At 53.5% G+C, this 27286-nt stretch overlaps 1 protein-coding gene across 1 annotated transcript in view; it reads right to left on the reverse strand.

Annotated features, from left to right (window-relative positions):
* OBSCN (obscurin, cytoskeletal calmodulin and titin-interacting RhoGEF) overlaps nucleotides 1–27286 on the reverse strand; it is a 234361-nt gene that overhangs the window by 23090 nt on the left and 183985 nt on the right. Inside the window, 24 exon segments of the mRNA XM_059888870.1 lie at nucleotides 309–438; nucleotides 786–888; nucleotides 1286–1453; nucleotides 7252–7365; nucleotides 7902–8079; nucleotides 8229–8387; nucleotides 8476–8640; nucleotides 8724–8840; nucleotides 9206–9362; nucleotides 10063–10236; nucleotides 10460–10542; nucleotides 10651–10851; nucleotides 11283–11422; nucleotides 11573–11692; nucleotides 12683–12750; nucleotides 13024–13096; nucleotides 13468–13686; nucleotides 13798–13896; nucleotides 14034–14066; nucleotides 14949–15146; nucleotides 15300–15424; nucleotides 15666–15744; nucleotides 25229–25507; nucleotides 26301–27165. Of these exon segments, the coding sequence (XP_059744853.1) occupies nucleotides 309–438; nucleotides 786–888; nucleotides 1286–1453; nucleotides 7252–7365; nucleotides 7902–8079; nucleotides 8229–8387; nucleotides 8476–8640; nucleotides 8724–8840; nucleotides 9206–9362; nucleotides 10063–10236; nucleotides 10460–10542; nucleotides 10651–10851; nucleotides 11283–11422; nucleotides 11573–11692; nucleotides 12683–12750; nucleotides 13024–13096; nucleotides 13468–13686; nucleotides 13798–13896; nucleotides 14034–14066; nucleotides 14949–15146; nucleotides 15300–15424; nucleotides 15666–15744; nucleotides 25229–25507; nucleotides 26301–27165 (4047 nt within the window).

Consider the following 27286-nt stretch of genomic DNA (forward strand, 5'->3'; position numbering starts at 1 on the left):
TGCCTTTGGGAGCAGGCACCGCAATGTCCCCTGCAGGCTGCCCGGAGCAACAGCACAGAGGAGGCTGGCGGTCAGGAAGCGCCAAGGCTAGCACATACCTTCCCCCTGACCCCCACCAGTGCCCCCAGACCATGAGGACCAAGGGGGCTCCGCCCAGGGCCTGCTCCTCAGTCCCTATCTTCTCCACATGGACAGTGGGCGACAGTGGCCTAGGGTCCCCTCTCTCACTGTGGTCAAGGGTGATAGTCACCAGGCGGGATTCCCCAGGCAAGGCCCCCAACCCCCTCCCCGAGCCCCACCCACCTCACCTCACACTCATAGATGCCCAGATCCTCCGTGCCAGCTGCCCGGATCTCCAGCACCAGAAGGCCGCTGCGGGGCTCACTCAGGGTCTGGTATTTGCCCCCAGGGGTCAGCAGGGCCCCATCCTTGTACCACCTGCAGCCAGCCCCAAGGGCAGTCAGGTGGGTCTCCCGCCCATGCTCAGGACCCTCTCCTCACCTATCCCATAGTTCCAAGTATCCTCACAGAGCCCACCCTCCTGGACGCCACCCACCCAAGGAACAGCCGGTTCCATGTCCTTGTCATGGCAGCTAGAGCCGTGTTCAGAACGTGCCGCAGCCCTCTCACGCCCACTCCTCACAGGACAGGTGGCAGTTCTGTGCCTAGCCGGCCCTGACCCAGCTAACAGGCTGCCCACCCGCACCTCTCAGGCAGGCAGGACAGCCCCAGGGCAGGCCCGTGTGCCCTCTGCTGCCCCACCGCCAAGCCAGCTGGTGGCCCACCTGATCTGAGGATATGGGGCACCTTCGATGGTGCAGGTGATCTGGGCATCTTCTCCATCCACAAAGGGCATTGCCCGGACCTTGTTCACAAACCGAGGCGGGACTGCGGGGCCCAGGGAATGTGGGGAGACAAGAGAGAGATTGAGAGATGGAGGAAAAGAAACAGAGACACAGAGACAACACAGAAAGAAAACCAGAGACACAGAGATGGAGACAGAGGGACAAAAAGAGAGACAGAAACAGATAAACAGAGATGGATACAGAGAAAGAAATAGAAAAGGAGGTGGAGGCAGAGATGCAGACAGAGACACAGAGATACAGAGAGAGACACCATGATGGACCAGGACCCCACCCCCACCAGTGAGCCTCCCAGACTTGTCAGATATGCACAACCATCCCTGCAGCTCCATCCATGTGCCCCCAACCAGGGCTGATACCTTTATAATGCCCATAGGGTGGGGCTTGGGCACGTATACCCTGGCCTTCCCCTCAGGGCTCACCTTGCACCAATATTTTGCCCAGGGTGCTGGCATTGCCAGCAGCACTGGCTGCAAAGCACATATACTGGCCAGAGTCGGCACCAGTCAAGTTGTCCAGGATAAGCGCGCACGAGCCATCGGGGTCTTCAATGAGGATGTGGTGAGGGTCCACCTCCACTGGCTTCCCATCTGGAAAGGAGGGGAGGGCCATCAGGGGCAACACCAGCAGGGACAAAAGGCCGGACCTGTCTGGGGGTCACAGTCACAGGATCTGACGGAGGAAGCTACCCCTATCGCACAAGAGCCAGTGGACTCCCTGCCAAGGGTCTAGCTGGCCAAGCTGACCTGGAGCCCTGGGTGGAGCGGTGGTACTGACCCGCACCGTCTACTCCCCCAGACCTCACTGTGCAGTGTGGCCTCTAAAAGGCCAGCTCTTAGCTGGAGGCAGGGGCCAGGCTGGGGGACGTCTCCTCTGATAATAAGACCCTCAACTACCTTGCCAGTGGTTCTGCAACTCCCCCAAGGTACTGACCCCACCTAGCAGATACTTGGACAGCACCGTCTCTATCATCCTCACCCAAAAGCCCACCTGACTAACATCTCCAGCTGTACCACGTTTCCTTCCTGTGAGAGGGGTGGGGAGCTATGCATCTTTCATTATGAATAAATCTTCCCTCCATAAATATGTAAAATTTCATAGATTTCTAATAGCTCTGTACGTTCTGAACAAGGTTGTTTAAGTTAAAACATCTTGACATCTGATTCACAGAGAAACTTAACAATTTAAAAACATAACCCCCCCCCAAAAAAAGCTTCCAGCTGTCACCCTATTTCCCTGCATCCCTGTATGGTAATTCCAAGAAAGAGCTCTTCTCATTCTCTGTCTCCAGGAGCTTCCCTTTCCATCTTTTCCCAAACCACACCTCTTGGCTTTCACCTCACACAACACAGCCCTTGGCAAGGACACTAGTGACCCTGTCAGTCAAAGTGAGTCGCTCAGTCGTGTGCTCTTTGCAACTCCATGGACTAGACAGTCCATGGAATTCTCCAGGCCAGAATATTGAAATAGGTAGTCTTTCCCTTCTCCAGGTGATCTTCCCAACGCAGGGATCGAACCCAGGTTTCCCGAATTGCAGGTGATTTCTTTACCGGCCGAGCCACAAGGGAAGCCAAAGAATACTGGAGTGGGTAGCCTATCCCTTCTCCAGCGGATGTTCCTGACCCAGGAATTGAACCAGGGTCTCCTGCATTGCAGGTGGATTCTTTCTTTACCAACTGAGCTATCAGGGAGACCCACTGTCAACCTGTGGTCAATTCTCAGCCTTCATCTTGCTGTCAGAAAACACTTCTCCTTGGACTTCCGGCATTCCTGCACAGTCAGACCCTTTGGGCAAAGACACCTACAGCTAGGTGTTCCCTGTCACCTACTCCCTGACATGGACAAACCTCTAGGGGGACTGTCAACAGCTGGCACGTGGGCTCGTGGCACCTGGATGGTGTCTAGGGTGCTGATGACACGCTGCAGAAAGTGATCCAGAGAGGTGTCGGTGCTTCCTGACAGGTGGTCCTGCCTCATTGGAAACCTCCCCCAGGAGCCATCCACGTCAGCAGAGGCAAAGCCCTCAGCTTCCTTCCCTGTGAGACATGTGACTGCCTTCTAGGGCTGTAAGTCACTTTTCTCTTTGGAGGGAAGGAAGGGAAGATGTGCCAGCAGCCCCATGAAAGTTCAGTATCTCCTAAAACTCAAGGTTCCTCTCTTGTGGAACAGTTCACTGCATGAAGCTGACATCTGGTGCCTGGATGTGGAGATCAAGGTATGGGAAGCCCGTGCAAAATGCTGCTGCTTTTGCTGTGACAAACAACCTTTGTCTCTGACTTGGGGTCTTGTATTTGTAATCTGGCTGGCTGACTGCTTGCTGGGTTGCAAGCCAAGAAATAGCTCAGGTCCTTAACAGTTTCTGATTTGCAATTTTGGCAACAAGGAAGGGACGCTGTAAGAGACACACCATTCCACAAGAGAAAGGTGTCGGCCTGTGGACCAGTTAATAGACTGGAGGGAAGGGATGTCCATAAGAATCAGTGGTGGACATACTGCCCAAACGTCACGGTCGGCTGTGCAAGAAACAGCTATTTCCTGTGAATGGAGGGAAACCGAGCAGGCAGCTCCAAGCCGAGCACTGAGAAGTGGGTTCAAAGTCTCCTGGATGGTGCCTTGGTTGACACACTCTCTCTCTCTACAGCGGGGACGCTGCTGTTCAGCCCCACTTCCCAACAAACATCAGAGCCCATGCTGAATCCCAGGAGGCATTTCTGAGTCCAGTCACAGACATACACACCCACACTGGGTGCAAAGGGAAAGCCATCGCCAACCCTGGGGGGCAGGAGGCAGGCAGGAGCAGGGCTAGAACTCAGGGATGAGAGGCACGGGCACCAAAAAATGAAGGATTCTTTTAGAGATAACAGGAAAGGACCCTGGTGTTTGCTGTGAACCCTGGCTTGGGACAACTCCCTGACATAGACAAACCTCTATGGGGAACTGTCAACAGCTGGCACGTGGATTCGTGGCACCTGGTAACACTCTGGAGAAGCTGATCCAGAGATATGAGTGCCTCCTGACAGGTGGTCCTGCCTCCTTGGACACCTCACTCAGCCCTCATGGGAAGAACCAGAAAGGGGATGGGAGATGTTACGATGGCTCTGGGCCACTGGGAACCTCTGCTAAGTGGACCCCACCCAAAATGTCACCATCATGCCAGGCAAGGGACACAGAGCCCCTGAGAACAAAGTGATGTGGCTGTTAAGTCAAGGGGCCCCTGAAGCTAAAACAGGTCGCATCTGTAGTGACAATTCTGCCGCCTCATCTGAGTGAGCCCAAAACACTAGGTATTACTGAGCTACAGAAGTATGTCTCCTTCCATCCCTGAGCCCTTCCTCCTCCTCCACCCTTACCACTGCTTTAAGAGAAAAATCATCAGAAGTGGGCCTTGGTCTCCCTGGGCTCAGAGGGACCCACCATGCCCCTCTGATACGCCAGGCATGCAGCCAGGGGGAGGGCTTAGATTTTGATGGCTCTGCTGGATACAGGTGTCTGGATTCCATTGATGGGATCTGAGCAAGGTTCCCACGGAGCCAGAAGAAAACTGTCACCCTGGGGCCAAGTCAGGGTGCTGTGACTGTGGCTTCCACCTCTGGACCCTGGTGTCTGCTGCTTGGAACACCCTGCTCCACACGAGGGTGGCGAGGCCCTACATGTGGAGAGGCTATGGAGCATGTAACCAGCTCCAGCCCAGCAACATGTCACTGGCCAAGACTGCCAGCAGAACCCCAGCGGGAGAAAGGAAGTTGCAGGCCTCTTGGGAGATGTGAAAGCAGCCAGGTAAGAGGAGAGGCCGAGTCCAAAATCAACAGCCATGTACAGCCACAGAGAGTGGAAGCTGGCGGGAGACTGCCACCAGCCCAGTCCAGTCACCGCTCATGTGGCTCCAGCTGGCGAGGACAGGACAGCCGCAATGGGGTCTTCTGTACAGGCGAACAGCTCCTGGCAGGAGTCCTGGGCATTGCAGCCAACTGCTTTTCCTTCCTGCTGGCATGCAGGGACCGAGACCAGAGCATCACTGGGGCTCCCTGCCCCAGGGGTGAATTAGAAGTCGGCCTTCTGCCCCCGACACTTAAACTTCCACCCGATGAATGATGTTTTGCTGGTGGGTGAGTCTGACTTCTCCTGCCAGATGCTATTTTTCCTGGCAAAGGTTATGTGAGATGTTGTGAACACCCTGGCTGTTCAGTTTGACACGTAACTACAGATGGGTGGGCTGAAGACACTCCTCCTTGGGTCCATGAACCATGGAGACAAGACGGGAGCAAGACCGGGCTCCAGACCAGCAGAGTCCCTGTGCAGAGTTGCTGCCCTGCGTGTGGGGCCAAGTTCCAGTGCATGCCACCCAGGACTGCCAAGGATGACGCTCTCACCTGGCAGATGGGTGTCCCTCAGGAGACATCTCTCAGGTGTCTCCAACTGTGAGGGTGCTTTAGGTCAGTGAACCGCCGGCTCTGGCCACACCACGGGGCTGTGTGTGCCGCCCAGCCCACCAGCAGTCTGAGGACCTGTCTGTCGTGGGGGCTGCCCAACATGAACTGACCACCGGCTGGCCACTGCTTCCTCCACTCCCCAGACACAGCTGTCCTCAGAGGAGTCTAAGCCTGTAAGCTGCTCACCGGGTAAAGGTCCAGATGAAAAAGACAGTGGATGGTCTGGAGACAGTTGGGAACCCGGGATCCCACCCTGACTGTTCCTGGGCATGGTGCAACCCTCCTTTCCCTCAGACACAGCCCCGCTGGCAGACGCTCCTGAGGGCAGCCTAGCTGAAGGGGTGGGGCTGACAGGCATGTTCTTCTCAATTACTTTTACTGACTGGGCTTGTCTCTCTGAACCCACCCTCACAGGTGAGAGGTCTGGTATGAGAAGGGATGGCGGGGAAGTGGGGTTGCACTGCATGGGTTCTGCGAGGTGGCAGGGAACTCTGAAGACTTCAGGACCCCACAGACTCTGGAAGGAAGACAGTGCTGGGGGAACCAGTCACTTATCCACTGACTCTGCTCTGAAGCCCTAACCCTGGGCTGGGATGGCCCTTCTTGCACGTCCCAGCAAAGTGGCCTGCATATCTGCTCCAGCCCCATTCTCTGCCATCTGTGATGGACACATGCGCCTGACTGGTTGTGGACAAGCAGGATGGGAGGGTGGACTTCCCTGGGACCGTCCCCCAAAACCAGGCTATTGGGACCCAACTAGAACTCAGGACTTACCTTTCAGCCCAGATGAGACCTAGTGAGAGCATCATGGTTTACCTGAGACTTTGAGACTCACCAGATGGTCTAGGCTACACTGTGACTTGGTGGGGTGGGGGGCTTTAGGCCATATGGCATCAGCTGGGCCTCAGAGGGGCCACAGATGGAGGCCAGTCGTGCAGGCAGGCAGTCTGTGTGAGTGCCCCGGCAGAGACCTGAGCAACGAGGCTCAACAAGGGAGTGTCCCTGGGTGGCCACACTACCTGTGCTGGGACACATGAGAGGTGACAGAAACAGGCACGTCCACACGACTCTATTGTGGGGACATCTGGGCCACGCCTGGACCCTCAAATGGATCCCACCCCACGTACCGCTCCCCTTTTACTGCAGTAAACCAGAACCCTGACTGGGATGGTTGTGCTGAGTTCCGCTGAGTCCCTGAGATTCAGTCAGTCACTGAGCCTGAAGGTGGTTGGGGACACCCAAGCGTGCAGTTGGTACCCAGTGAGAATGGTCTTGGGATCCTGAAGTTGATGTCAGAAGTGAAGGTGTTCCTGGGGACCCCCAGAGTTTGCAGCTCCCATCACACAGGGGAGTCAAACCTGAGAACCACACGGCAGCCCTCAAGGCCCAGCGTTCTCCAGCCTCATGCCCCACCACGCCCGCCTCGGCTCCCCTCTGCCTGCTGTTCCTCTGGAGCCTCGCTGCCCACTGGGAGTTCCTCCAACCGGTCTGCCCTTCATCCTGCCATATGTCTCTGGCTGGTCATGCCACTTTGGACTTGATATTGCATATGTGTCTACGTGCTTGTCATCTGTCTCCTCTCCAAGAAGGCCAGCCTCTGTCCACGGACAAGGATGACCTGCCTGTTCACTGCTATTTCCCACACACCTGGAATGGTTCTGGGCACTCAGCACAAACATGATCAAATGAGGGAACGAATGAGCGAGATTCAGGGGTGGGCAGAGTCACTGTGTCAAAAGCACGATGAACATGGGAGCAAGCTCCGCCTCTGTCCCACCTCACCCCGCTGTGCACCCGCCAGCCTGGCTTTGATTCAGGAGCAGGCAACCAGAACAGGAGGCCTGTCTCTTGTGCCCAGCCCCTCCGTCAGACGCCACCCTGGACCCCTGGCCCCCTGCCCAGCCTGATTCCCTCTGGGTGGCTCTTGCCTGTTGCAGGATTAGCACCCAAAGGCTTACCTTTGTACCAGCTGACAATGGGCTTGGGTGTGCCCGTCACACGGCAGGCCAGCTTGACCGTCTCACCCAGCTCAGCTGTGCAGTCAGCCAGCTCTTCTTCAAAATCGGGGGGGCCTGGGATACAAACACAGGGCCTTGATCACTCCCTCCCTCCCTCAGGTGTCCATGTGGCAGGACCAGAGCCCCAAGACCAACAAACGGTTCCAACAGACACCACCCCTTAGGAGCCTTTATCCGCAGTACCAAACTGGGAGCTGGACGGTACTCAGGGGATGGGACACAGGCCCAGGATGTGTCGGGGAGCCCGGTAGGGACTGCGGGAAAGAAGGGTATGTTGAAATGGGATCTTCTCTCCCATTCTAAGTGAGGAAGCAAAAACCAAGACTGCTGGGCCCTTCACATCCCTAACACAGCCTGCCTGCCCTGCGCTGGGCAGCCAAGCGCGGACCCCGAGGCCCCCACCAAATCTGGCTAACCAAGGGTAGAGCACGCCACTTGCCCTAGAATCGAGCATCTTCCCTTGTGTGTGCCCAGGTGGGGACAAGGGCCCAGAGCTCAGGACCTGCTGACTTGTGTGCCTCGTCAAGCCAGGCACCCAGGCAAAGGTTCAGTCTCCCTCCCAGCCTTGCCCCAGGAGCCCAGGCACTCACGCCAGATGGGCAAGGCCAGGCGCTGCTGGATGCCACAGATCTCCTTCACCCAGGAGTTCTTGGTGATGACCGTCCGTGCCTGCAGCAGGTACTTGCGCACGGAGTCCTCCCGCTCATGCCAGATCTCAAAGGCTCGGTCATCGCCCTCCACCTGGTCGTTCAGGTCGATGCTGCTCAGCTGTGGGAGGAGGGCACAGGCTGACTGCCGGGCCGCAGACAAGCTGTGGTCACCAAGGCCAGGGTGGCGGGACTGACCCCTGGGATTCCTGGCCTGAACACCCTGCAGGGCCTCCCTGCCCACCCAGGCTCCACCGGCACCCTGCAAACCTTCATCATGTTCCGAAAGACGTAGCTGAAGGTGTCAGTGCGGGAGTCCCGCCGGGGCTTGCAGACCACCAGGTGGTTCCGGAACAGGAAGACGTGCCGGTGGTGGCCTTTCCACGGCATCCGCGCGCCTGGCGCCCCCTCCCACACGATGAAGTGGCCCTGGGAGCACGGTCGGCCGCGGTCAGCCAGGCCCAGCCTGGCGTCCACCCTCTGCCTCCCAAGGCCCTCCCCGCACCCTCAGCCCCACCTGGCGGATGGGCTCGCCCAGGGCCTCCAGGGTGCCAGGGTAGTTCTCCATGAGCGACACGTGCAGCTGGTTCTCCGCTCGCTGCGGCAGGGCCGACACCACCGCGTAGGCTTGCTCGAGCAGCGCGCAGTTCTGGCCGTTCCGCGCCTTGTTGCGGATCAGCTCCTGTGGAAGACTGCAGGTCAAGGCAAGGCCTGGGGTGGCTGGGCACGGGGGCGGCCCCACAGCCCCTGGGCCGTACTGCCTACCTTGAGCAGGGCCTGGTACTGCTGCACCCGCTCTACCGGCTGCTCCAGGAAGTGCTGCAGCGGTGGGGGCGGTGGCTGCGAGGGGTCCGCGGCTGACAGCACCTCCTCAGTGTATTTCTGTGGGAACCACAGGGCTGGGCTCAGGGCAGGAGTGTGCAGACTCCAGAGGGCCTGTGTCCCCAGAGTCTGAAAGCTGGTGGACTGGGGGCCCAGGGGAGCTTGCATGCGTACCCACAGACCCTCCTCCCCAGGTGGGTCCCACTGCTGCCCCAGGGGGTGGTCAGTGTCACTGCCTAACATGTGAGCAGGGTTGCTGGGAGAGCACGGTTGGCAGGGAGACCCTGCCTGCTTTTCTAACCTGGAGGTCAGGGGTCCTGGGAAGGTGAAGCGGAGCCTGAGTAGGGTCAGGGAAGATGATCTAAAAGCCAGGAGCCAGCATCAAGCCTGGGGAGTGGAGGCAGGGCTGATGGGAAGGGAGTCACCTTGTAGAACTCCTGCACGGCCGTGCTGACCATCACCGACTCGGCTTGCACTCGGCCCACCAGGAACTCCAGATACTTCTCAAAGGCTGCCTGGTTCTTGATGAAGCACATGGCCACGTCGTCATCTGTGTCACAGCTACGCAACTCCTGTAAGAAGCTGCCACAGAGGGGAACCGTGGTCAGGTGAGGGCTGCCATCGGGGCCCCCACCCAGGACCCACAATCCAGCCCCAAACCTGAGGGTTTGGGAAGGAACAGGCTGCTACCGAGGCCCGAGCTCCTATGGCTGAAAGTCAGTGCTCTAGGCTGTGATGGCCACACATGTTTGCACGTGTCCTGCATGTACACGTGTGTTTGTGGGTGTGTAAATATGTAAGGAATGACATGTCTGTGGGTGTACATGTTGTGTGTGTACCATGCACATGCATGCCCACACATGAAAGGGTGTGTGTGTGTGCAGGTATGCACATGTACTTGTATGTGCCCACGTACATATGTGTGCACACTTCTGGGGCATGCCTGTGCTCTTGGGTTGCAGTGCCTAGGTGCACTGCAGGCACTTCTGGGGGTAAGCCGGGCACATGTGCCTGTGTTCCTGGGGACATGTGTGTCCTTGGGCATGGCTATGGTGCACCAATGGGTCAATCAAGTCATCCAAGGTTCTGTCTCTTTTCAACCCCTGCCCACTCCCCTGAGGCCCAGGCCTGCCAGTACACATGTGTGCAAGTGTGAGCATCCACGTGAATGTGTCTTGTGCACACGTGACTGCTGTGTGCACACATGTATCTGTGTCTGAGCACGCACACATGTACACGCATGTACACACATACAGACCAAAGGAAACGCCTCCAGGCCCACCTGCTGTGGAAGTGGCCGATGTCCTGCACGTTTCTGAAGATGACTGCCTTCTGGCTGGCCACGGCTGCGGGCACATGGGGGCAGCGGTCCAGGTACTGCATGTGGTGGCTCTGCAGGAACTGCAGCTCGCCCACAAAGGACTGCTCTGAGCTCAGCAGGTCCCGGATGATGGCACTGGCAGGGCGACAGCCGTGAAGGGGAGACCCAGGAGTCAGCTGCTCAACAGGGCACTTCCAAGTCGCATGCACTGTGCTGACCACTTTCAGAATGGGCCAGGCCAGACAACGGAGGGAAGGCACCCCCACCCCCACCCGACAGCCCCACCATAGGAAATTAGCATCTCAGAGCTCCCCCATAGAAACCCACCTTCCCACAGCACCTGTCTGGGGGCCCTCACCTCAGCCTCGTCTTGTACTCGTCCTCTGACAAAGCCTCCCCAGGGAACTCAGGGGCCTCTGCTGGCCCCCACTCAGGAGACAGCTGGTGCGAAACAGGGTGGAGTCACAGGCAGCCTGAGCACTGGCCTGCCCTTCGAGGGTCAGGCTCCTGCCTGCGACCCCAGGACCACCCCTCCAGCCACCTAGTTACCTTGAGCCGCTTGTCCAGGTAGGCAGGGGACACCCAGCCCTGCCGAGAGGGGCTGTTTTTGGTGGGTTTGGTGCGCACGAGCCAGCGCAGAGGGTGGGCAGAGTCCAGGACCTCCACATACTGGCCCTCCCGCAGCAAGATGGCATCCTGCTCAGCCCCCAGGGGCAGGTAGTCAGCCGTGACCACATAGATGTCAAAGATCTGCAGGTGAGAGGGAGGAGCTGCTGTGTCGGGCCTGCGCTGGGGCCAGCCAGGTCTCCCAAGGTCCCAGGGACCCCGTGCAGACAGCAGAGGGGAGCGGGGCTGGGAGAGGCCCGATGGGCCTCCCAATGCCTCAGGCTACAAGGCCCTGAGGATTCAGTGGAGAAGACACAGCCATCCTGAGATTCTCTGAAGCTCTAGAACAGGCCTGACCCAGGTCCGGGTAGGGAGCTCCTTTCAGGGGTGCAGGCAGCCTGCTCCAAAGGGATCAGGAGGAGTCTGCGGGGCTCTGGGCGTGTCCTGAGTCAGGGTGGCGATGCTGGCCATGCACAGGTGTTCCCCACACCTCCTTTCCCCCTGTACCAGCTTGGACCTGTACCCTGCCCCAGGCTCTCACCTCCCCTTCCCCCACCCCTCGCCTGCCCACACACCTCTCCTCGGGAGTCCCCGTCCTCGGACTCTGAGGACGACTCCTGGACACTGGAAGACGGGCGTGAACGGCCGTGCCGGGGGGATGCGGATGGCGTCTTCGATTCCTCGTCACTGTCAACTCCAGGCACCTGCAGCTTTGCTGAGGGACACAAGACATGTGAGGCCCTCAAAGGGCCTGCCCGACCGGCCGTCTCCCCCAGGTCTCCAGGGCATGTGGGTGGGGAGGGCCCAGCCTGGGGGTGCGGTCTCGGCCTCCACTGGAGCTTGCTCCATCATCAGCCAGCCTTACCCTGTGTGATCTTGGCCGACACCATCTCTGTGATCTGCGAAGTGAGCTTCTTCAGGAACTCCTCCGTGCCCACCTCGGCCAAGGACAGGTGGCTACGGGCCTCTGCTGCCAGGAGCTCTGCTGGGGGCCAGAGCTTGGTTCAGCCAGCTGTGTGCTCCACAGACGTGCCTGAACACCTGCCCCCAGACCCATCCTGGGCTTGGGGTCAGAAGTGCCGACAGACACACAGAGCTGGGCCAGCACTGCCAGAAGCGAGAAATTCTGACCATGACTAGGGGTCTCTTTGGCTCAAAAGCATCTGAGCCAAGGTGTGATTTAGGGGACCATGAACTTGGGGAAGCAGGGTCTGGGCTGTGGAGGCAGTAGGTGGCTGGAGGGAGAGCAGGCATTCAGAGGGCAGCAGGCAGCCTGCAAAGTGGAGGGCGGTGGGTGCAGGGGAGCTGAGCGCAAAGCTGAGCAAGTGGTCAGGCTAGGCTTGGAGCTTGGAGCTGAGGGGTTCCCCGGGGGGGTCCGTGCCACTTTTACTCCTGTTGTCCACTTGGCCTTTGGTCTGGGAAGGGGCTCGGGAGGGACAGAGATCAGAGGGAGCCCCGCCAGGCAGTATAATACGAGGACAGGTTCTGGACACTAAAGGCAGTGGGTTCAAGGGCTGGGGGGCCAGAACCCTGGCAGCTTCAGGTTGACCTTGATGGACATGGGATCCTTTGCGGGGCTGATGGGTCAGCAGAGGTGTTGGGGTTAAGGGGCAGTGAGGATGACCAATGGTAGGCAGCACAGGAAAGGGAGGAGTGGGTAGATTAACGAAGCAGGTCAGTGAAGAGTGATCCTACAGGCAGTGGGCGTGCGGGATGCAGGGCTCCTTCCTCCCAACTTCTGTGCAGACTCAGTATTTTCCATAAAATACAAGTTTAAAACACGCCAAGGTGCTGGAGCCCTGCGCAGGTCAGAATTGGGTCCACAAGAGGGCAGGGAGCCCCGGCCTCACTGGGCCAGCGGTGTTCCTAGGGCCACACAGTCCGGAGGAGCCCCACAGTCCGGGGGCGGCCCGCCGAGCAGCCTCCTGCATGCCCCCGCCCCCCATGCACAAATGTGTGCCCACCCTGCTCGTACCTTTCTTCTGCCCAGCAAGGTCTGTGAAAGTTGCAGGTTCTGACATCTGTGCAGCAACAGCTTGGGTCCTAGACGGGGAGGAGATACCCTGAGGAGCCTGACAGAAAGGAGGGTCTGGGGGCCGTGGGGCTAGACACCACAGTCAGGGTCCTGGGGAAGGACTCCTCTCCAGTGGGGAGCCGAGCCCCACGACCCCAGCAGAACAGAGCTGGGTGGGGGTGCAGGATGGGGCTCCTCCCCAGTGGTGGCACCGCCCCCCACTCCCAGGACCTGCAGCCCTATGGCCCACATTCTCGGGCCCTCTCTGCTGACCCCTGGCTCCTGAGCAGCCCCTCACTCACCCCTGCAGGAAGGTGGAGATGAGGGCCTCCTTCACCTCGGGCTGCTCCTCCGTGGCCCCCGCCTCCTTAGGCACTGTCGGGAGAACAGGGTGAGCCCCCGGAATGACACCACACACCCTTGAGTGCGGATTCTGGCCAGCACCCCTGCCAGTGATGCCTGGACCACCCACCAGGGGCCCTGTCCCCTGGGGCCCCAAGGAAGCCTGTGCCCGCTGCCCCAACTTGTCCACAGTCACCCCACCAGTGGCAGGAAATGGAAGCAGTGTGCACTTGATTCACCAGCCCTCGGAGGAGCTGAGAGGCCCGGGAAGAAACCACTCGGGGTGGTGGGGGCTTCTAGGAGGGTCTAGCTGAGCGGGGCCCAAGGGATAGTGGGTAGGGACTGGCCCAGGAGCTCGGAGGCTGCACGCTGCCCACACTGCCCCGGTTCCCATGCCCACTCACGGCCAGAGATGTGCAAGCCTGCGGAGCAGAGGGCCTGGCCGGCAGCGTTGGAGGCGATGCAGGTGTAGGTGCCCTGGTGCTGTCGGCCCACGTCCAGCAGGACCAGGCTGTGCTGCTGGGCAGAGCTGGCCACCGTGTAGCCTGGCGTGTGGCGGCTGATCCACAGCACACCCTGCTCCGCTTCCTCTCGCAGCCAGTGCACAGCTGGCGGTGGGCTTCCTGTGGGCAGGAGTGCACGGTGGACGGCCCTTCCCCACACCAGGAGGGCGGCTCACCTCCCAGCCTCTCTAGAAGGGTTGTGTGTGGGGGCAGGGAAGCGGGACCGCCTACCTTCCACCTTCACGGAGAAAGTGATGCTGGAACCTTTTTTCACCTTCTTGGAGGTGAATTTCTCCAGGAACCGGGGTGGGACCAGCTGCTGGCGTGCATCTGGAAAGACACAGGGCACTGGTGGTCAACAACACGGATCCCTAGTTCCGCATGGGAATTCCACAATTCCCCCTCACACTCCCTCACTGAATCTATGCCCAGGGCCTCCCTCTCTCTGCCCTCTGGATTCAGCTCACCTAATGCTGGCTTCTCTTCTGGTTCATCGGGGCCTGAAAAAAGCACACAAGTCAGATCTATAGCACCACGGTGCCCGCTCCCCTGAACAAGCCTGCCTATCAGGGTGGGAGTCTCAAGGGGGAGCCTCACCCGGGGGGGCCCCACCCACTTCCACACACCACACACAGCACCTTTCCTAAACCTGGCTGGCCACGCAGACCTGGGATTCGCACTCAGGCCCCACGGACCAGATGCAATGCTATCCCATGTCAGCCCAGGGGTCGGGGCACGGCACTGAAACCAACACAGGAAGAGGTCTGCTCAAAAAGTCACACTGAAGCCAAGCCACAGGCAATGTTGGCTCCCTAGACCAGCGCAGACTTGGAATCACCTTTCAGTGCTTACAACTTGGAAAAGTAAGGAAGTTCAGACTTCTACTTCTAAACTGACTACGTGCCTCTTCCTCCCCAGAGTCTACTGAAGGCCCCACGCTTGCCTGGGACAACTCCACCAGCTAACTAGCCTTCTAGCTAGTCAGATTTCATGGGCCCCTTGCCCTCTCAGCTTCCCTGGCGGCTCAGACAGTAAAGAATCTGCCTGCAATGCAAGAGACCTGGGTTCAGTCCCTGGGTTGAAAAGATCCCCTGTAGAAGGGAAAGGCTACCCCCTCCAGTATTCTTGAATGGAAACTTCCACGGCCAGAGGAGCCTGGTGGACTGCAGTCCGTGGGGTCACAGAGGGTCGGACATGACTGAACGACTAGCACTTTCACACACACACACTTCAACTCTTAGGGGCACACACTCTCTGGGAAGCAGTTTCTGGGCACCTGTGACTTCTGTACACAGGGGCAGTGACCACTGGGTCCTGGCTTCAGGCCTGCCACAGCAACCCAGGTGTGGACGCCAGGCCCTGCCACATCACTGGGCACCCACCTCGGACCAGGAGCCGAGCAGAGGAGTAAGCAGCACCCACGGTGTTGCTGATGTAGGCCGAGTACTGCCCTGCATCCTCGCTGGTGACAGAGACAACCTCCAGAGTGTGGAGCATCTTCCTGTCCGCCATACGTATGTGCGCAGATGCGGTCAGGGGCTGCCCGTCTTTGAACCAGTAGAGTCGAGGTGTGGGGTAGCCTGAGGCCACAGGGGGAGTGGTGAGTGCAGGGCCCCAGCCCAGTGGGCACCGTGCCCTCCACAGGTCCTCAGAGAGCCCGGGGGTCATCGGTGACCATGCAACCGTGGCTTGGCAGGGGACAGCGCCATGCCCTCCGTCCTTCTCCCGCTCACCTTTCACCTTGAGCTGGAACTTGGCCAGCCGCGTGCCGGGGGCCACCTGCAGGTCCTTCAGCTCCTCCACCACCTGGGGCAGCTGCCCCTCCTCTGAGGTAGACTCTGTACCCTCTTGTTCCCGGCTGGCGGGGAGAACAAAAAAGTGGAAGCCGTGAGGAGGACGAGTGAGGGCTCCGGGACAGGAGGGGTGTGGGGTTGGGGTGGGTCAGTCCTGAGTTCTCCTCTGTGCTGGTGGAGGGTATGGTGGGCTGGCTGAAGCCACCACACCTGGGATGCTGTCAGTCCAAGCCACCACTGCCAGCCCCACAAGGACCCGGGACCACCAGCCCACTGGGCGCTGCCCGCCTCTGCCTGGCCCTCTACCTGGACAAGTAGCCCTGGGCACTGAAGTAGGACGAGGTCTCCGTGGCGTCCGCAGCAGTGTCATAGTCGGTGCTGGTCACTGCGGGTGAAGGGTGGGGCTGAAGCAAGGCCTGAGCCTCATCTTCTTCCCAGGCACGAGCCCCACCCCCAGAGGGCACCCGATTCTCACTGTGCAGCCACTCCCCAGGGACACTCACACTTCTGCACTTCTGAGTCAGAAGGAACGGGGGATGCGGCTACCTGCGGCCCCTCCCTGTCCCCAGGCTGCTTACCAGCCCATGTTTCCAGGCCTGAAACTGACTTCAAGACCCAACAAATTATCAATACTGGGCTTCATAATAGCAGACAGTGGCAATTAACATAGTTCACTCCTTAGTTCCAACCAACTAAGGAACAAGGGTGACCCAGGTCTCAAAACCAGCAGCTGGTTTCCTCTTAGAGCCACAGTGGAGAATAAGGGCTAAATTTATCCTCTGCTGCAGCCTGAGTGCTGTATCCACCCCCCAGATTCATATGTTCAAGTCCATACTCCTACCAGGATGGTGTCTGAAGGTGGGACCTTTTCAAGGTGATCAGGCTTAGATGAGGTCATAAGGGTGGAGCCCCATGAATGGGATTAGTGCCCTAATAAGAAGGGACCCCTTCTCCCTTCCCCCACATGAGAACACAGAGAGAAGACAGCTGTTGGCAACTTGGAAGAGGACTGTCACCAGCACCCTTCCGTTTCCATAATTTCAGGCAGTGCTGCCCCGTCTATGGGACTTTGTTATAACAGCCTGAAATAAGATACCCACCCCCAAAACAACCAAAGGAAAACAAACACAATAAAGAAAATAATGGCTGTGATGCAGTGATTTATAATAAGAAACAGAAGTTTGGTCTTCCTCCTGTTCCTGACTCAGAGTTCCTATACACTTGGAATTTCCTAACTGGACAGGCGTAGAGGTGGGGATTTTTTTTTCTAATTTATTTTAATTGGAGGCTAATTACTTTACAATATTGTGGTGGTTTTTGCCATACATTGATATGAATCAGCCTTGGGTGTACATGTGTTCCCCTCCTGACCCTCCCCCCCACCTCCCTTCCCATCCCATCCCTCAGGGTCATCCCAGTGCACCAGCCCTGAGCACCCTGTCTCATGCATTGAACCTGGACTGGCGATCTGTTTCACATATCATTACATAACATATATTAATACATGTTTCAATGCTATTCTCTCAAATCATCCCACCCTCACCCTCTCCCACAGAGTCCAAAAGTCTGTTTACATCTGTGTCTCTTTTGCTGTCTTGCACATAGGGTCATCGTTACCATCTTTCTAAATTCCATATATATGCGGTAGTATACTGTATTGGTGTTTTTCTTTCTGACTTACTTCACTCTGTATAATAGGCTCCAGTTACATCAACCTCATTAGAATTGATTCAAATGCATTCTTTTAAATAGCTGTAATATTCCATTATGAACCACAGCTTTCTTATCCATTTGTCTGCTGATGGACATCTATCTAGGTTGCTTCCATGTTCTGGCTACTGTAAACAGTGCTGCGATGAACACTGGGGTACATGTGTCTCTTTCAGTTATGGTTTCCTCGGTGTGTATGCCCAGAAGTGGGATTGCTGGGTCATACGGCAGTTCTATTTCCACTTTTTTAAAGGAATCTCCACACTGTTCTCCATAGTAGCTGTACCAGTTTTCATTCCAACCAACAGTGTAAGAGTGCTCCCTTTTCTCTGCACCCTCTCCAGCATTTATTGTTTGTAGACTTTTGGATAGCAGCCATTCTGACTGGCATGAAATGGTACCTCATTGTGGTTTTGATTTGCATTTCTCTGATAATGAGTGATGTTGAGCATCTTTTCATGTGTTTGTTAGCCACCTGCATGTTTTCTTTGGAGAAATGTCTGTTTAGTTCTTTGGCCCATTTTTTGATTGGGTCATTTACTTTTCTGGAATTGAGCTGCAGGAGCTGCTTGAATATTTTTGAGATTAATTCTTAGTCACTTGCTTCATTTGCTATTATTTTCTCCCATTCTGAAGGCTGTCTTTTCACCTTGCTTATAGTTCCCTTCATTGTGCAAAAGTTTTTAACTTGAATTAGGTCCCATCTGTTTATTTTTCCTTTTATTTCCATTACTCTAGGAGGTAGGTCATAGAGGATCCTGCTGTGATTTATGTCGGAGAGTGTTTTGCCTATGTTCTCCTCTAGGAGTTTTATAGTTTCTGGTCTTACATTTAGATCTTTAATCCATTTTGAGTTTATTTTTGTGTATGGTGTTAGAAAGTGTTCTAGTTTCACTCTTTTACAAGTGGTTGACCAGTTTTCCCAGCACCACTTGTTAAAGAGATTGTCTTTTCTCCATTGTATATTCTTGCCTCCTTTGTCAAAGATAAGGTGTCCATAAGTGCGTGGGTTTATCTCTGGGCTTTCTATTTTGTTCCATTGATCTATATTTCTGTCTTTGTGCCAGTACCATACTGTCTTGATAACTGTGGCTTTGTAGTATAGCCTGAAGTCAGGCAGGTTGATTCCTCCAGTTCCACTCTTCTTTCTCAAGATTGCTTTGGCTATTCAAGGTTTTTTGTATTTCCATACAAATTGTGAAATTATTTGTTCTAGTTCTCTGAAAAATACCGTTGGTAGCTTGATAGGGATTGCACTGAATCTATAGATTGCTTTGGGTAGTATACTCATTTTCACTATATTGATTCTTCTGATCCATGAACATGGTATATTTCTCCATCTATTTGTGTCATTTTTTATTTCTTTCATCAGTGTTTTATAGTTTTTATATATAGGTCTTTTTTTTCTTTAGGTAGATTTGGATTTTACATTAATGATGTGATTTTTTTTCTGAAAGCCCCTAAGGATGTGGTGATTCTTCCATAAGCCAGGGTAACCAACCACAGGATTAGAAGTTTGGGAACCTCTGACCGTCAGGAAGGAGAGAAGGGCTGGAGATTTAATTCAATCACCAATGGTCAATGATGTAATCAGTGTGTCTGTATAATGAAACCTCCATAAAAACCCAAGAGAATAGGGTTCAGAGAGCTTTCCAGTTGGTGAGCACACGATCAGGGGAGAGTGGCAAGCTCGACCTGGGCCCTTCCCTCCTGCCTGGCCTACACATCTCTTCCATCTGGCTGTTTCTAAGTTATATCCTTTTATAATACACTGCTAACATAGTAAGTAACATCCTTCTCTGAGTTCTGTGAACCACTTTAGTAAATTAATCAAATCCAAGGAACGAATCACCGGAATCTCTAATTTATAGCATATTGGCCAGAAGCACAGGTGACAACCTGGACTTGCAGCTGATATCTGAAGTGGTGAGAGGCAGCTTTGTGGGAGTGAGCCCTTAGCCTACGGGATCTGATGCTATTTCTGGGAAGATGGGATCAGAATTGAGTTAAACTATAGGACACTCCAGACCACCTGACCTGCCTCTTGAGAAATCTGTATGCAGGTCAGGAAGCAACAGTTAGAACTGGACATGCAACAACAGACTGGTTCCAAATAGGAAAAGGAGTACGTCAAGGCTGTATATTGTCACTCTGCTTATTTAACTTACACGCAGAGTACATCTTGAGAAATGCTGGGCTGGAAGAAGCACAAGCTGGAATCAAGATTGCCGAGAGAAATATCAATAACCTCAGATATGCAGATGACACCACCCTTATGGCAGAAAGTGAAGAAGAACTAAAGAGCTTCTTGATGAAGGTGAGCGAGGAGAGTGAAAAAAACTGGTTTAAAACTCAGCATTCAAAAAACTAAGATCATGGCATCCAGTCCCTTCACTTCATGGCAAATAGATGGGGAAACAGTGGAAACAGTGTCAGACTTTACTTTTTGGGGCTCCAAAATCACTGCAGATGGTGACTGCAGCCATGAAATTAAAAGACGCTTACTCCTTGGAAGGAAAGTTATGACCAACCTGGATAGCATATTCAAAAGCAGAGACATTACTTTGCCAACAAAGGTCTGTCTTATCAAGGCTATGGTTTTTCCAGTAGTCATGTATGGATGTGAAAGTTGGACTGTGAAGAAAGCTGAGCGCTGAAGAATTGATGCTTTTGAACTGTGGTATTGGAGAAGACTCTTGAGAGTCCCTTGGACTGCAAGGAGATCCAACCAGTCCATTCTGAAGGAGATCAGCCCCGGGATTTCTTTGGAAGGAATGATGCTAAAGCTGAAACTCCAGTACTTTGGCCACCTCATGCAAAGAGTTGACTCATTGGAAAAGACTCTGATGCTGGGAGGGATTGGGGGCAGGAGGAGAAGGGGATGACAGAGGATGAGATGGTTGGATGGCATCACTGACTCGATGGACGTGAGTCTGAGTGAACTCTGGAAGTTGGTGATGGATAGGGAGGCCTGGTGTGCTGCGACTCATGGGGTCGCAAAGAGTCGGACACGACTGAGTGACTGAACTGAACTGAACTGATAGGACACTCATCTGGTGTCTCAGAGAATTTCTTTTTGTGGGAGAGAAAATACCCACAGGTTAGAACTGGGTACAGAATGAGCAGAATGGTTTTCAAATCACAGGAATTATGCAAGTGAAGGACAGTGATCTGTTAGAGACAGGAATGCAGGCAGATTCTTTACTAACTGAGCTATGAGGGAAGCCTCAGGAAACAACAGTGGGCCCTATAATTGCCCCAGCTTACTGCCTGAAGTTTACATGAAGGGGAAACTGAGGCAGAGCCAAGCAGATCCTGAGTAGAGGAAACAAGAGCTGATGTCCTGAGAGACAAAGGCAGTCTTTGTCTATGGAACAGAAAATCAGAGAAGAGAAAGCTGTGCAGAGAGAGGGCCCCCTCCAGAGCACCAATTGGTACATGCATACAGGAGAGCCATCTGAAAGGGCCAGAGAAGACAGGGCCACAGGAGCACAAGGGCTGAAATAATGTCTGTCTACAGGCAGATTGGGCACTTTCATAATTCATAGGCATCAGGTAGAGTGCTCAGGAAAACTTACTTCAGCAGACAAAGACAGTCAGCCTTGGACTGAGCACTGCCTTGGCCCCACCTAACAAATCACACAAGGCATATCCAAAAGGATCCAGCTGCTTCCAAGTGACTCATTGTATTACTCAAGAAGACATGCAGAAACACAAAATACTCACCTCCCAATGGGGTTAAATTCACACTGTCAGGCATTCAGCCAAGACTGTCAAGACATGCAAGGAGTCAGAAAACACACAACCTATAACATGTAGAATAATCTGTCAGTTGAAACCAACTCAGACTTGACACAGATGTTAGAACTGAGAGAGAAGGAGATTCACACAAGCAATAGAACTGTATTCCATGTGTTCAAGAAGTTAAGATGAGATCTGCTGCTGCTACTGCTAAGTCACTTCAGTCGTGTCTGACTCTGTGCGACCCCATAGACGGCAGCCCACTAGGCTCCTCTGTCCCTGGGATTCTTCAGGCAAGAACACTGGAGTGGGTTGCCATTTCCTTCTCCAATGCATGAAAGTGAAAAGCGAAAGTGAAGTCGATCAATCGAGCCCGACTCTTAGCGACCCTACGGACTGGAGCCTGCTGGGCTCCTCTCTAGAACATATCAAAAAGATTCAAGTAGGGTGGCTTCCACAGTGGTCTAGTGCTTAAGAATCTACCCACCAATGCAGCAGACATGGGTTAGATCCCTGACACAGGAAGCTCCCACATTCTGCAGAGCAACTAAACTACGCATCACAACTCCTGAGCCAGCCTTCTCGAGCCTGTGGGCCACAACAGGAGAAACCAGCACACCAAAACAAAGAGCAGCTCCCGCTCCACGCAACCAGAGAAAGCTCACATGCAGTGACAGCCCAGGGCAGTCAAAAACTAAAAGGTAAACAAATAAGTCATTTTTAAGAAAAATGATTCAAGTGGAACTTTTAGGGATAAACAATACAATGGATAGGATTGACAGCAAATTAGATACTATAGAAAAAAAGATAGTGAATGTAAAAGCATAGCAATAGAAACTATGAAAAATGAAATGCACAGAAAATAAGAATTTTAAAATTTAAAAGGATTATTAGTAAGCTGTGGTACAACTTCAGCTGTGCTCAGTTCTCAGTCATGTATGATTCTTTGTGAACCGATGGACTGTAGCCCACCAGGCTCCTCTGTCCATAGCATTTCCCAGGCAAGAAAACTGGAGTGTGTTGCCACTTCCTTCTCCAGGGGATCTTCCCGACCCAGGGAGTGAACCTGCATCTCTTGCATCTCCTGCATTGCCAGGCTGATTCATCACAAGATTCTGCAAGATAATTACAGAAAAACATCTACTTCTGCCTCACTGACTAGGTCAAAGACTTTGACTGTGTGGATCACAAAAAATGGTGGAAAATTCTTACAAAGATGGGAATACCAGACCACCTTACCTGTCTTCTGAGAAATCTGTATGTATGTCAAGAAGCAACAGTTAGATCTGGACATGGAACAATGGAATGATTCAAAATTGGGAAAGGAGTACGTCAAGGCTGTATATTGTCACCCTGCTTTTTTAACATATATGCAGAGTACATCATGAGGAATGCCAGGCTGGATGACTCACAAACTGGAATCAAGATTGCCAGGAAAAATATCAATAACCTTTGATATGCAGAAAGTGACGAGGAACTAAAGAGCCTCTTGATGAAGGTGAAAGAAGAGAGTGAAAAAGCTGGCTTAAAACTCAACATTCAAAAACTTAAGATTATGGCATCTGGTCCCATCAATTCATGGCAAATAGATGGGGAAACAATGGAAACAGTGACACACTTTATTTTCTTGGGCTCCAAAATCACTGCAGAGAGTGACTGCAGCCATGAAATTAAAACATGCTTGCTCCTTGGAAGAAAAGCTATGACAAACCTAGACAGCATATTAAAAAGCAGACATCATTTTGCTAACAAAGGTCCATATAGTCAAAGGTATAGTTTCTCCACTAATCAAGTATGGGTGTGAATGTTGGACCATAAAGAAGGCTGAGTGCAGAAGAATTGATGCTTTTGAATTGATGCTGCTGGAGAAGATTCTTCAGAGTCCCTTGGACTGCAAGGAGATCAAATCATCAATCCTAAAAGAAATCAACCCTGAATATTCATTGGAAGGACTGATGCTGAAGCTGAAGCTCCAATACTGTGGCCACCTGATGCGAAGGGCCAACTCATTGGAAAAGACCCTGATGCTGGAAAAGATTGATGGCAGGAGGAGAAGGGGATGACAGAGGTTGAGATAGTTGGATGGCATCACTGACTCAATGGACATGAGTCTGAGAAAACTCCAGGAGATAGTGAAGGACAGGGAAGCCTGGCATGTTGCAGTCCATGGGGTTACAAAGAGTTGGACATGACTGAGCGACTGAACAACAGGTGCAACTTCAAGTGCCTCGATTATTTGTAAGTCCCCAAATGAAGGGGGAAAGGAAAAATATTTCAAGAAATAATGCCTCACAAATTTCAAACTTAATGAAAAATATTAAAAGTGTTAGTTGCTAAGTTGTGTCCAACTCTTTTGCGAGCCCATGGATTGTACAGCCCACCAGGCTCCTCTGTCCATGGAATTCCCCAGCCAAGAATGCTGGAATGAGTAGCCCTTCCGTTCTGTAGGAGATCATCTTGACCCAGGGATCAAACCTGGGTTTCCTGCATTGTAGGCAAATTCTTTACCATCTGAGCCCCCAGGGAAGCCCCATTAACTCAAGAAGCTCAATTAACTGCAAGATAAGGAACTTAAAGACAAGTGCACCAAAAAATATGATTACTCAAAAATCATTGATAAAAAGGAAATAATAAAAAGTACCCAGAGATTATGTTTGCAGGAATTGACAAGCTGATTCTAATATTCATTAAAAAATACAAGAGACTCAGAATGGTCAAAACAATCAAGTTGGCAGACTCACAGTTTCAAAACTTAATACAAAGCTACAATAGTCAAAGCAGTGTAGTAATGGCATAATGACAGACATCTGGACGAATGGAAGAGAAATGAAAGTCAGAAATAAATCTATACATTTAATGGAAATTCATTTCTGGCAAAAAGAGTTCCAAGACGATGTCATAAGGGAAAATATTCTTTACAACAAATGATGCAGGTACTTTTCCCCAGCCCATGGCTTTTCATCCTCAACACTTGAGTTTTCAGAGCAAATGGTTTTAAGTCTGAGGAGGTCCACTTTACCAATTTTTCGTTTTAGGGCGAAGTCTTAAAGTAGTCTTTTCCTAGCCCTTGATCCTGAGGATTTCTCCCCACGTTTTCCCTAAAAGTTTGATAGGTTCATATTTTACATTTAAGTATGTAATCCATTCTAAGGTAATTTTCATACAAGGTTGAACTTCCTATTTTTGGTTTATTTTTTTAATTAGTAAATTTTAATTGGAGGATACTTACAATATTGTGATGGTTTTTATACCTCAACGTGAATCAGCCACGGGTGCACATGTTTCCCCCATCCTGAACACCCCCTCCCTCCCTCTGGGTTGTCCCAGAGCACTGGCTTTGGGTGCCCCGCTTCATGCATCAAACTTGCACTGGTCATCTATTTCACATTTGGTAATATACATGTTTCAATGCTGTTTTCTCAAATCATCCTACCCTCGCCTTTCCCCACAGAGTCCAAAAGTGTTCTTTACATCTGTGTCTCTTTTGCTGTCCTGCATATAGGATCATCGTTACTGTCTTTCTAAATTCCATATATATGCGTTAATATTGGTGTTTCTCTTTCTGACTGACTTTACTCTGTATAACAGGTTCTAGGTTCATCCACCTCATCAGAACTGACTCAAATATGTTCCTTTTTATAGCTGAGTAGTATTCTATTGTGTGTATGTACCACAACTTCCTTATCCATTCATCTGCCGATGGACATCTAGGTTGCATCCATGTCCCAGCTATCGTAAACAATGCTGCAATGAACGTTAGGGTATATGTGTCTCTTTCAATTCTGGTTTCCTTGGTGTGTTCATATTTTTGCCTGCTGCTGCTGCTGCTAAGTCGCTTCAGTCGTGTCTGACTCTGTGCGACCCCATAGACGGCAGCCCATGAGGCTCCCCTGTCCCTGGGATTCTCCAGGCAAGAACACTGGAGTGGGTTGCCATTTCCATCTCCAATGCATGAAAAGTGAAAAGTGAAAGTGAAGTCGCTCAGTCGTGCCTACAATTGTTCAAATTATGCCAGCACTATTTGAAATTCCATCCTTGAATCTGAAATTCTGTGTTTCCTCTATTTGTTTTTGGATTTTTGTCAAAAATCAGATGGATTTATTCGTACTGAAGCTATCTAGGGGCCCACCGGGAATCAGGAACAAAGATCAAATATATATATTTCTTATTTTGCCACAGTGCCGTTAACCACCCACTGTGCCCATGGGGTACCTCCAAATCTTCCCAGGTTCTTCCCCATCCCATTTACCTCCCAAGGGGGGCTCCAAGGGAACTCTCTATCTGCCACAAGACTTTTCGGCCCCAAATTCTGCCTGACCTGAGACCAATGCTGGGCTGGGAATCCTCCAGCTCAGCACTGCCTCTCACTGCCAGGATCCCTGCCCTGCCTGAATCTTCACACCCAAATGTGCACTCACGGTCCACTCGGAGCTCGGCCTTTGTAGAGGACACACCCACACTGTTCTCGGCCAGGCAGCGGTAGACACCCATGTCTGCTGGCACCACAGCCGTGATGATGAGCTGGTGACCACCCTGTTGATCCTCACTGATCATGTAGTGGTCATCCTCCTCCAGCATCCTCCCATCCTTGAACCACCGCACGGTGGGCACAGGCTGGCCTGTCACCACACAGTCAAAGCTCACAGGGTACCCATCCAGCACCTCCTGATTCTGTAGCTCGGTCAGGAACACCGGGGCTAGAAGAGAAGGGCAGGGCATACAGCACGTCAGCCCTGGGCTCCCCTCAGCTACCCCAGCTGCCAGAAATTCAATGCTGCACGGCACCCATTCACGTGAGTGCTCATAGACTGGTGGCCAAACAGAATTCTGTCTCTGTCAACTGAGCTATCCCCTCCTCCCCACGCTCTACAAGAATCCTCTCTTTGCCAGCCTCCCAAGCTCCCATGAGGTCAGAGAGATAGCAGACAAGAAATGGGGAGGAAGGGGAGGTAAAGGGAAGACCAAGGCTGGCAGTCTGGGATTGGAAGCACACAAGCAGCTCGGAATTAAAGAGGAAAAATGATGCTGTGGTTGTTTACGACACCCCCTTTAGGGTATCATCATGATGGTAATCATTATGACGGTAATGATGTTGCCTGTTAGGGAGACAGAAGTAAACAGCGAAATGACTTTTCAATTAACTTTAGTTGCTGGAGTGGGAAATAGGGTTCAGACTGGACTATGTGCGACCCTACCTTTTATACAGATTACATCTCAAACCCTCATGGGGGAAAAAATAAATCCCTAAACTCTAGGAAGTCAGTATTCCTGAACATATTTCATAGAATAGGACTCTGAGGCTCAAAGAGGCAGAGCTGGAATTTAAATTGAGCTTTGTCTCACCCCAAAGTCAGGGCTCTTTCCAGCTCAGTGGGCCGCATCTGTGCACAGCCAGAAGCTAAAGCCCAGCCACCTCCTTGAGTCTTCAGCTGACGCTGGATCACCAGCCTGGCTTTGCTCGTCCTCCCCGCATACAGCTTGCAGACTCACCAGCCTCTGCCGCCAGCACTGGCTCCAGCGGGGCTGAAGGGGCGGGTGCCACCTTGCCAATGCGCATCTCCACCCTGCGTGGTCCCAGCTCGGACAGGCTGACGTCCACACTGATGCCCAACACGCCAAACATTTCCTGGAAGCGGCTGGCTGCCTGGCGGGCTTCCGCCAGCGTCTCAAAGCAGATGCAGATGGAGTGCTCATCTTCGCGGTACGTCTGCCAGTCCCCAGGCTCCTCAGGCTCTGCCTTGCCCTCGTCAGCGCTGAAGAAGATCTCCTCGTCCGAGACCTCCTCTGGGCCTTTCGTGCGGAAGAGGCGGTGCAGCCGCCGGGCGGCCCGGCGGAAGGTGTCATCCAGCTCACCCCCGGAGGAGCTCTCGTTCTCGCTCTCCGTGCCACTGACCACCACGGTGGCACTGTGGGCCACGTGGCCAAACTTGTTGCTCACCTGACAGGTGTAACGGCCAGCGTCGGCCCGCCCCAGGCTAGTGACCAGCAGAGAACAGGTGCCGTCCGCAAGCTGGTCAATGTGGTGGTGCCGGCTGTCCGTCAGTTCCACACCATCCTTCAGCCAGCGGGCGCGCACATCTGTCTTGCTGGACACGACACACTCCAGATGCAGGACGTCTCCCACCTGTGCCACAGTGTCCCCAAATGTGCAGCGGAGCACGGGCCCCTCCTGCTGCTGCATCTCCTTCCGGACCTTATAACCCTTGAAGGCCGCCTGGATCTTCACTGCGGCCTGGTCCAAGGTCGGGTCACTCAGGTCCCCAGCGCTCAGGTCTCCTGGTGGTGGGTATACTGCAGGTGGCTTCTCCTGCTGCTTCTCCTGTGGCTTCCCTGAGGGGGCTGCTGGGGCCCCAACCTGTGTGCACAGGTAAGGTAGGGTACCTGAGGCCCAGGGCAGGCAAAGGATGTGGCGGGGACATACACAGGGCAGGGAGAAGCAGAGCCCGGGTCTCCCGCCCCAGCTCCAGGCCTTGCTC

The sequence above is a fragment of the Bos taurus genome, chromosome 7 (assembly GCF_002263795.3).
Source record: "Bos taurus isolate L1 Dominette 01449 registration number 42190680 breed Hereford chromosome 7, ARS-UCD2.0, whole genome shotgun sequence".
NCBI classification, from domain to species: Eukaryota; Metazoa; Chordata; class Mammalia; order Artiodactyla; family Bovidae; genus Bos; species Bos taurus.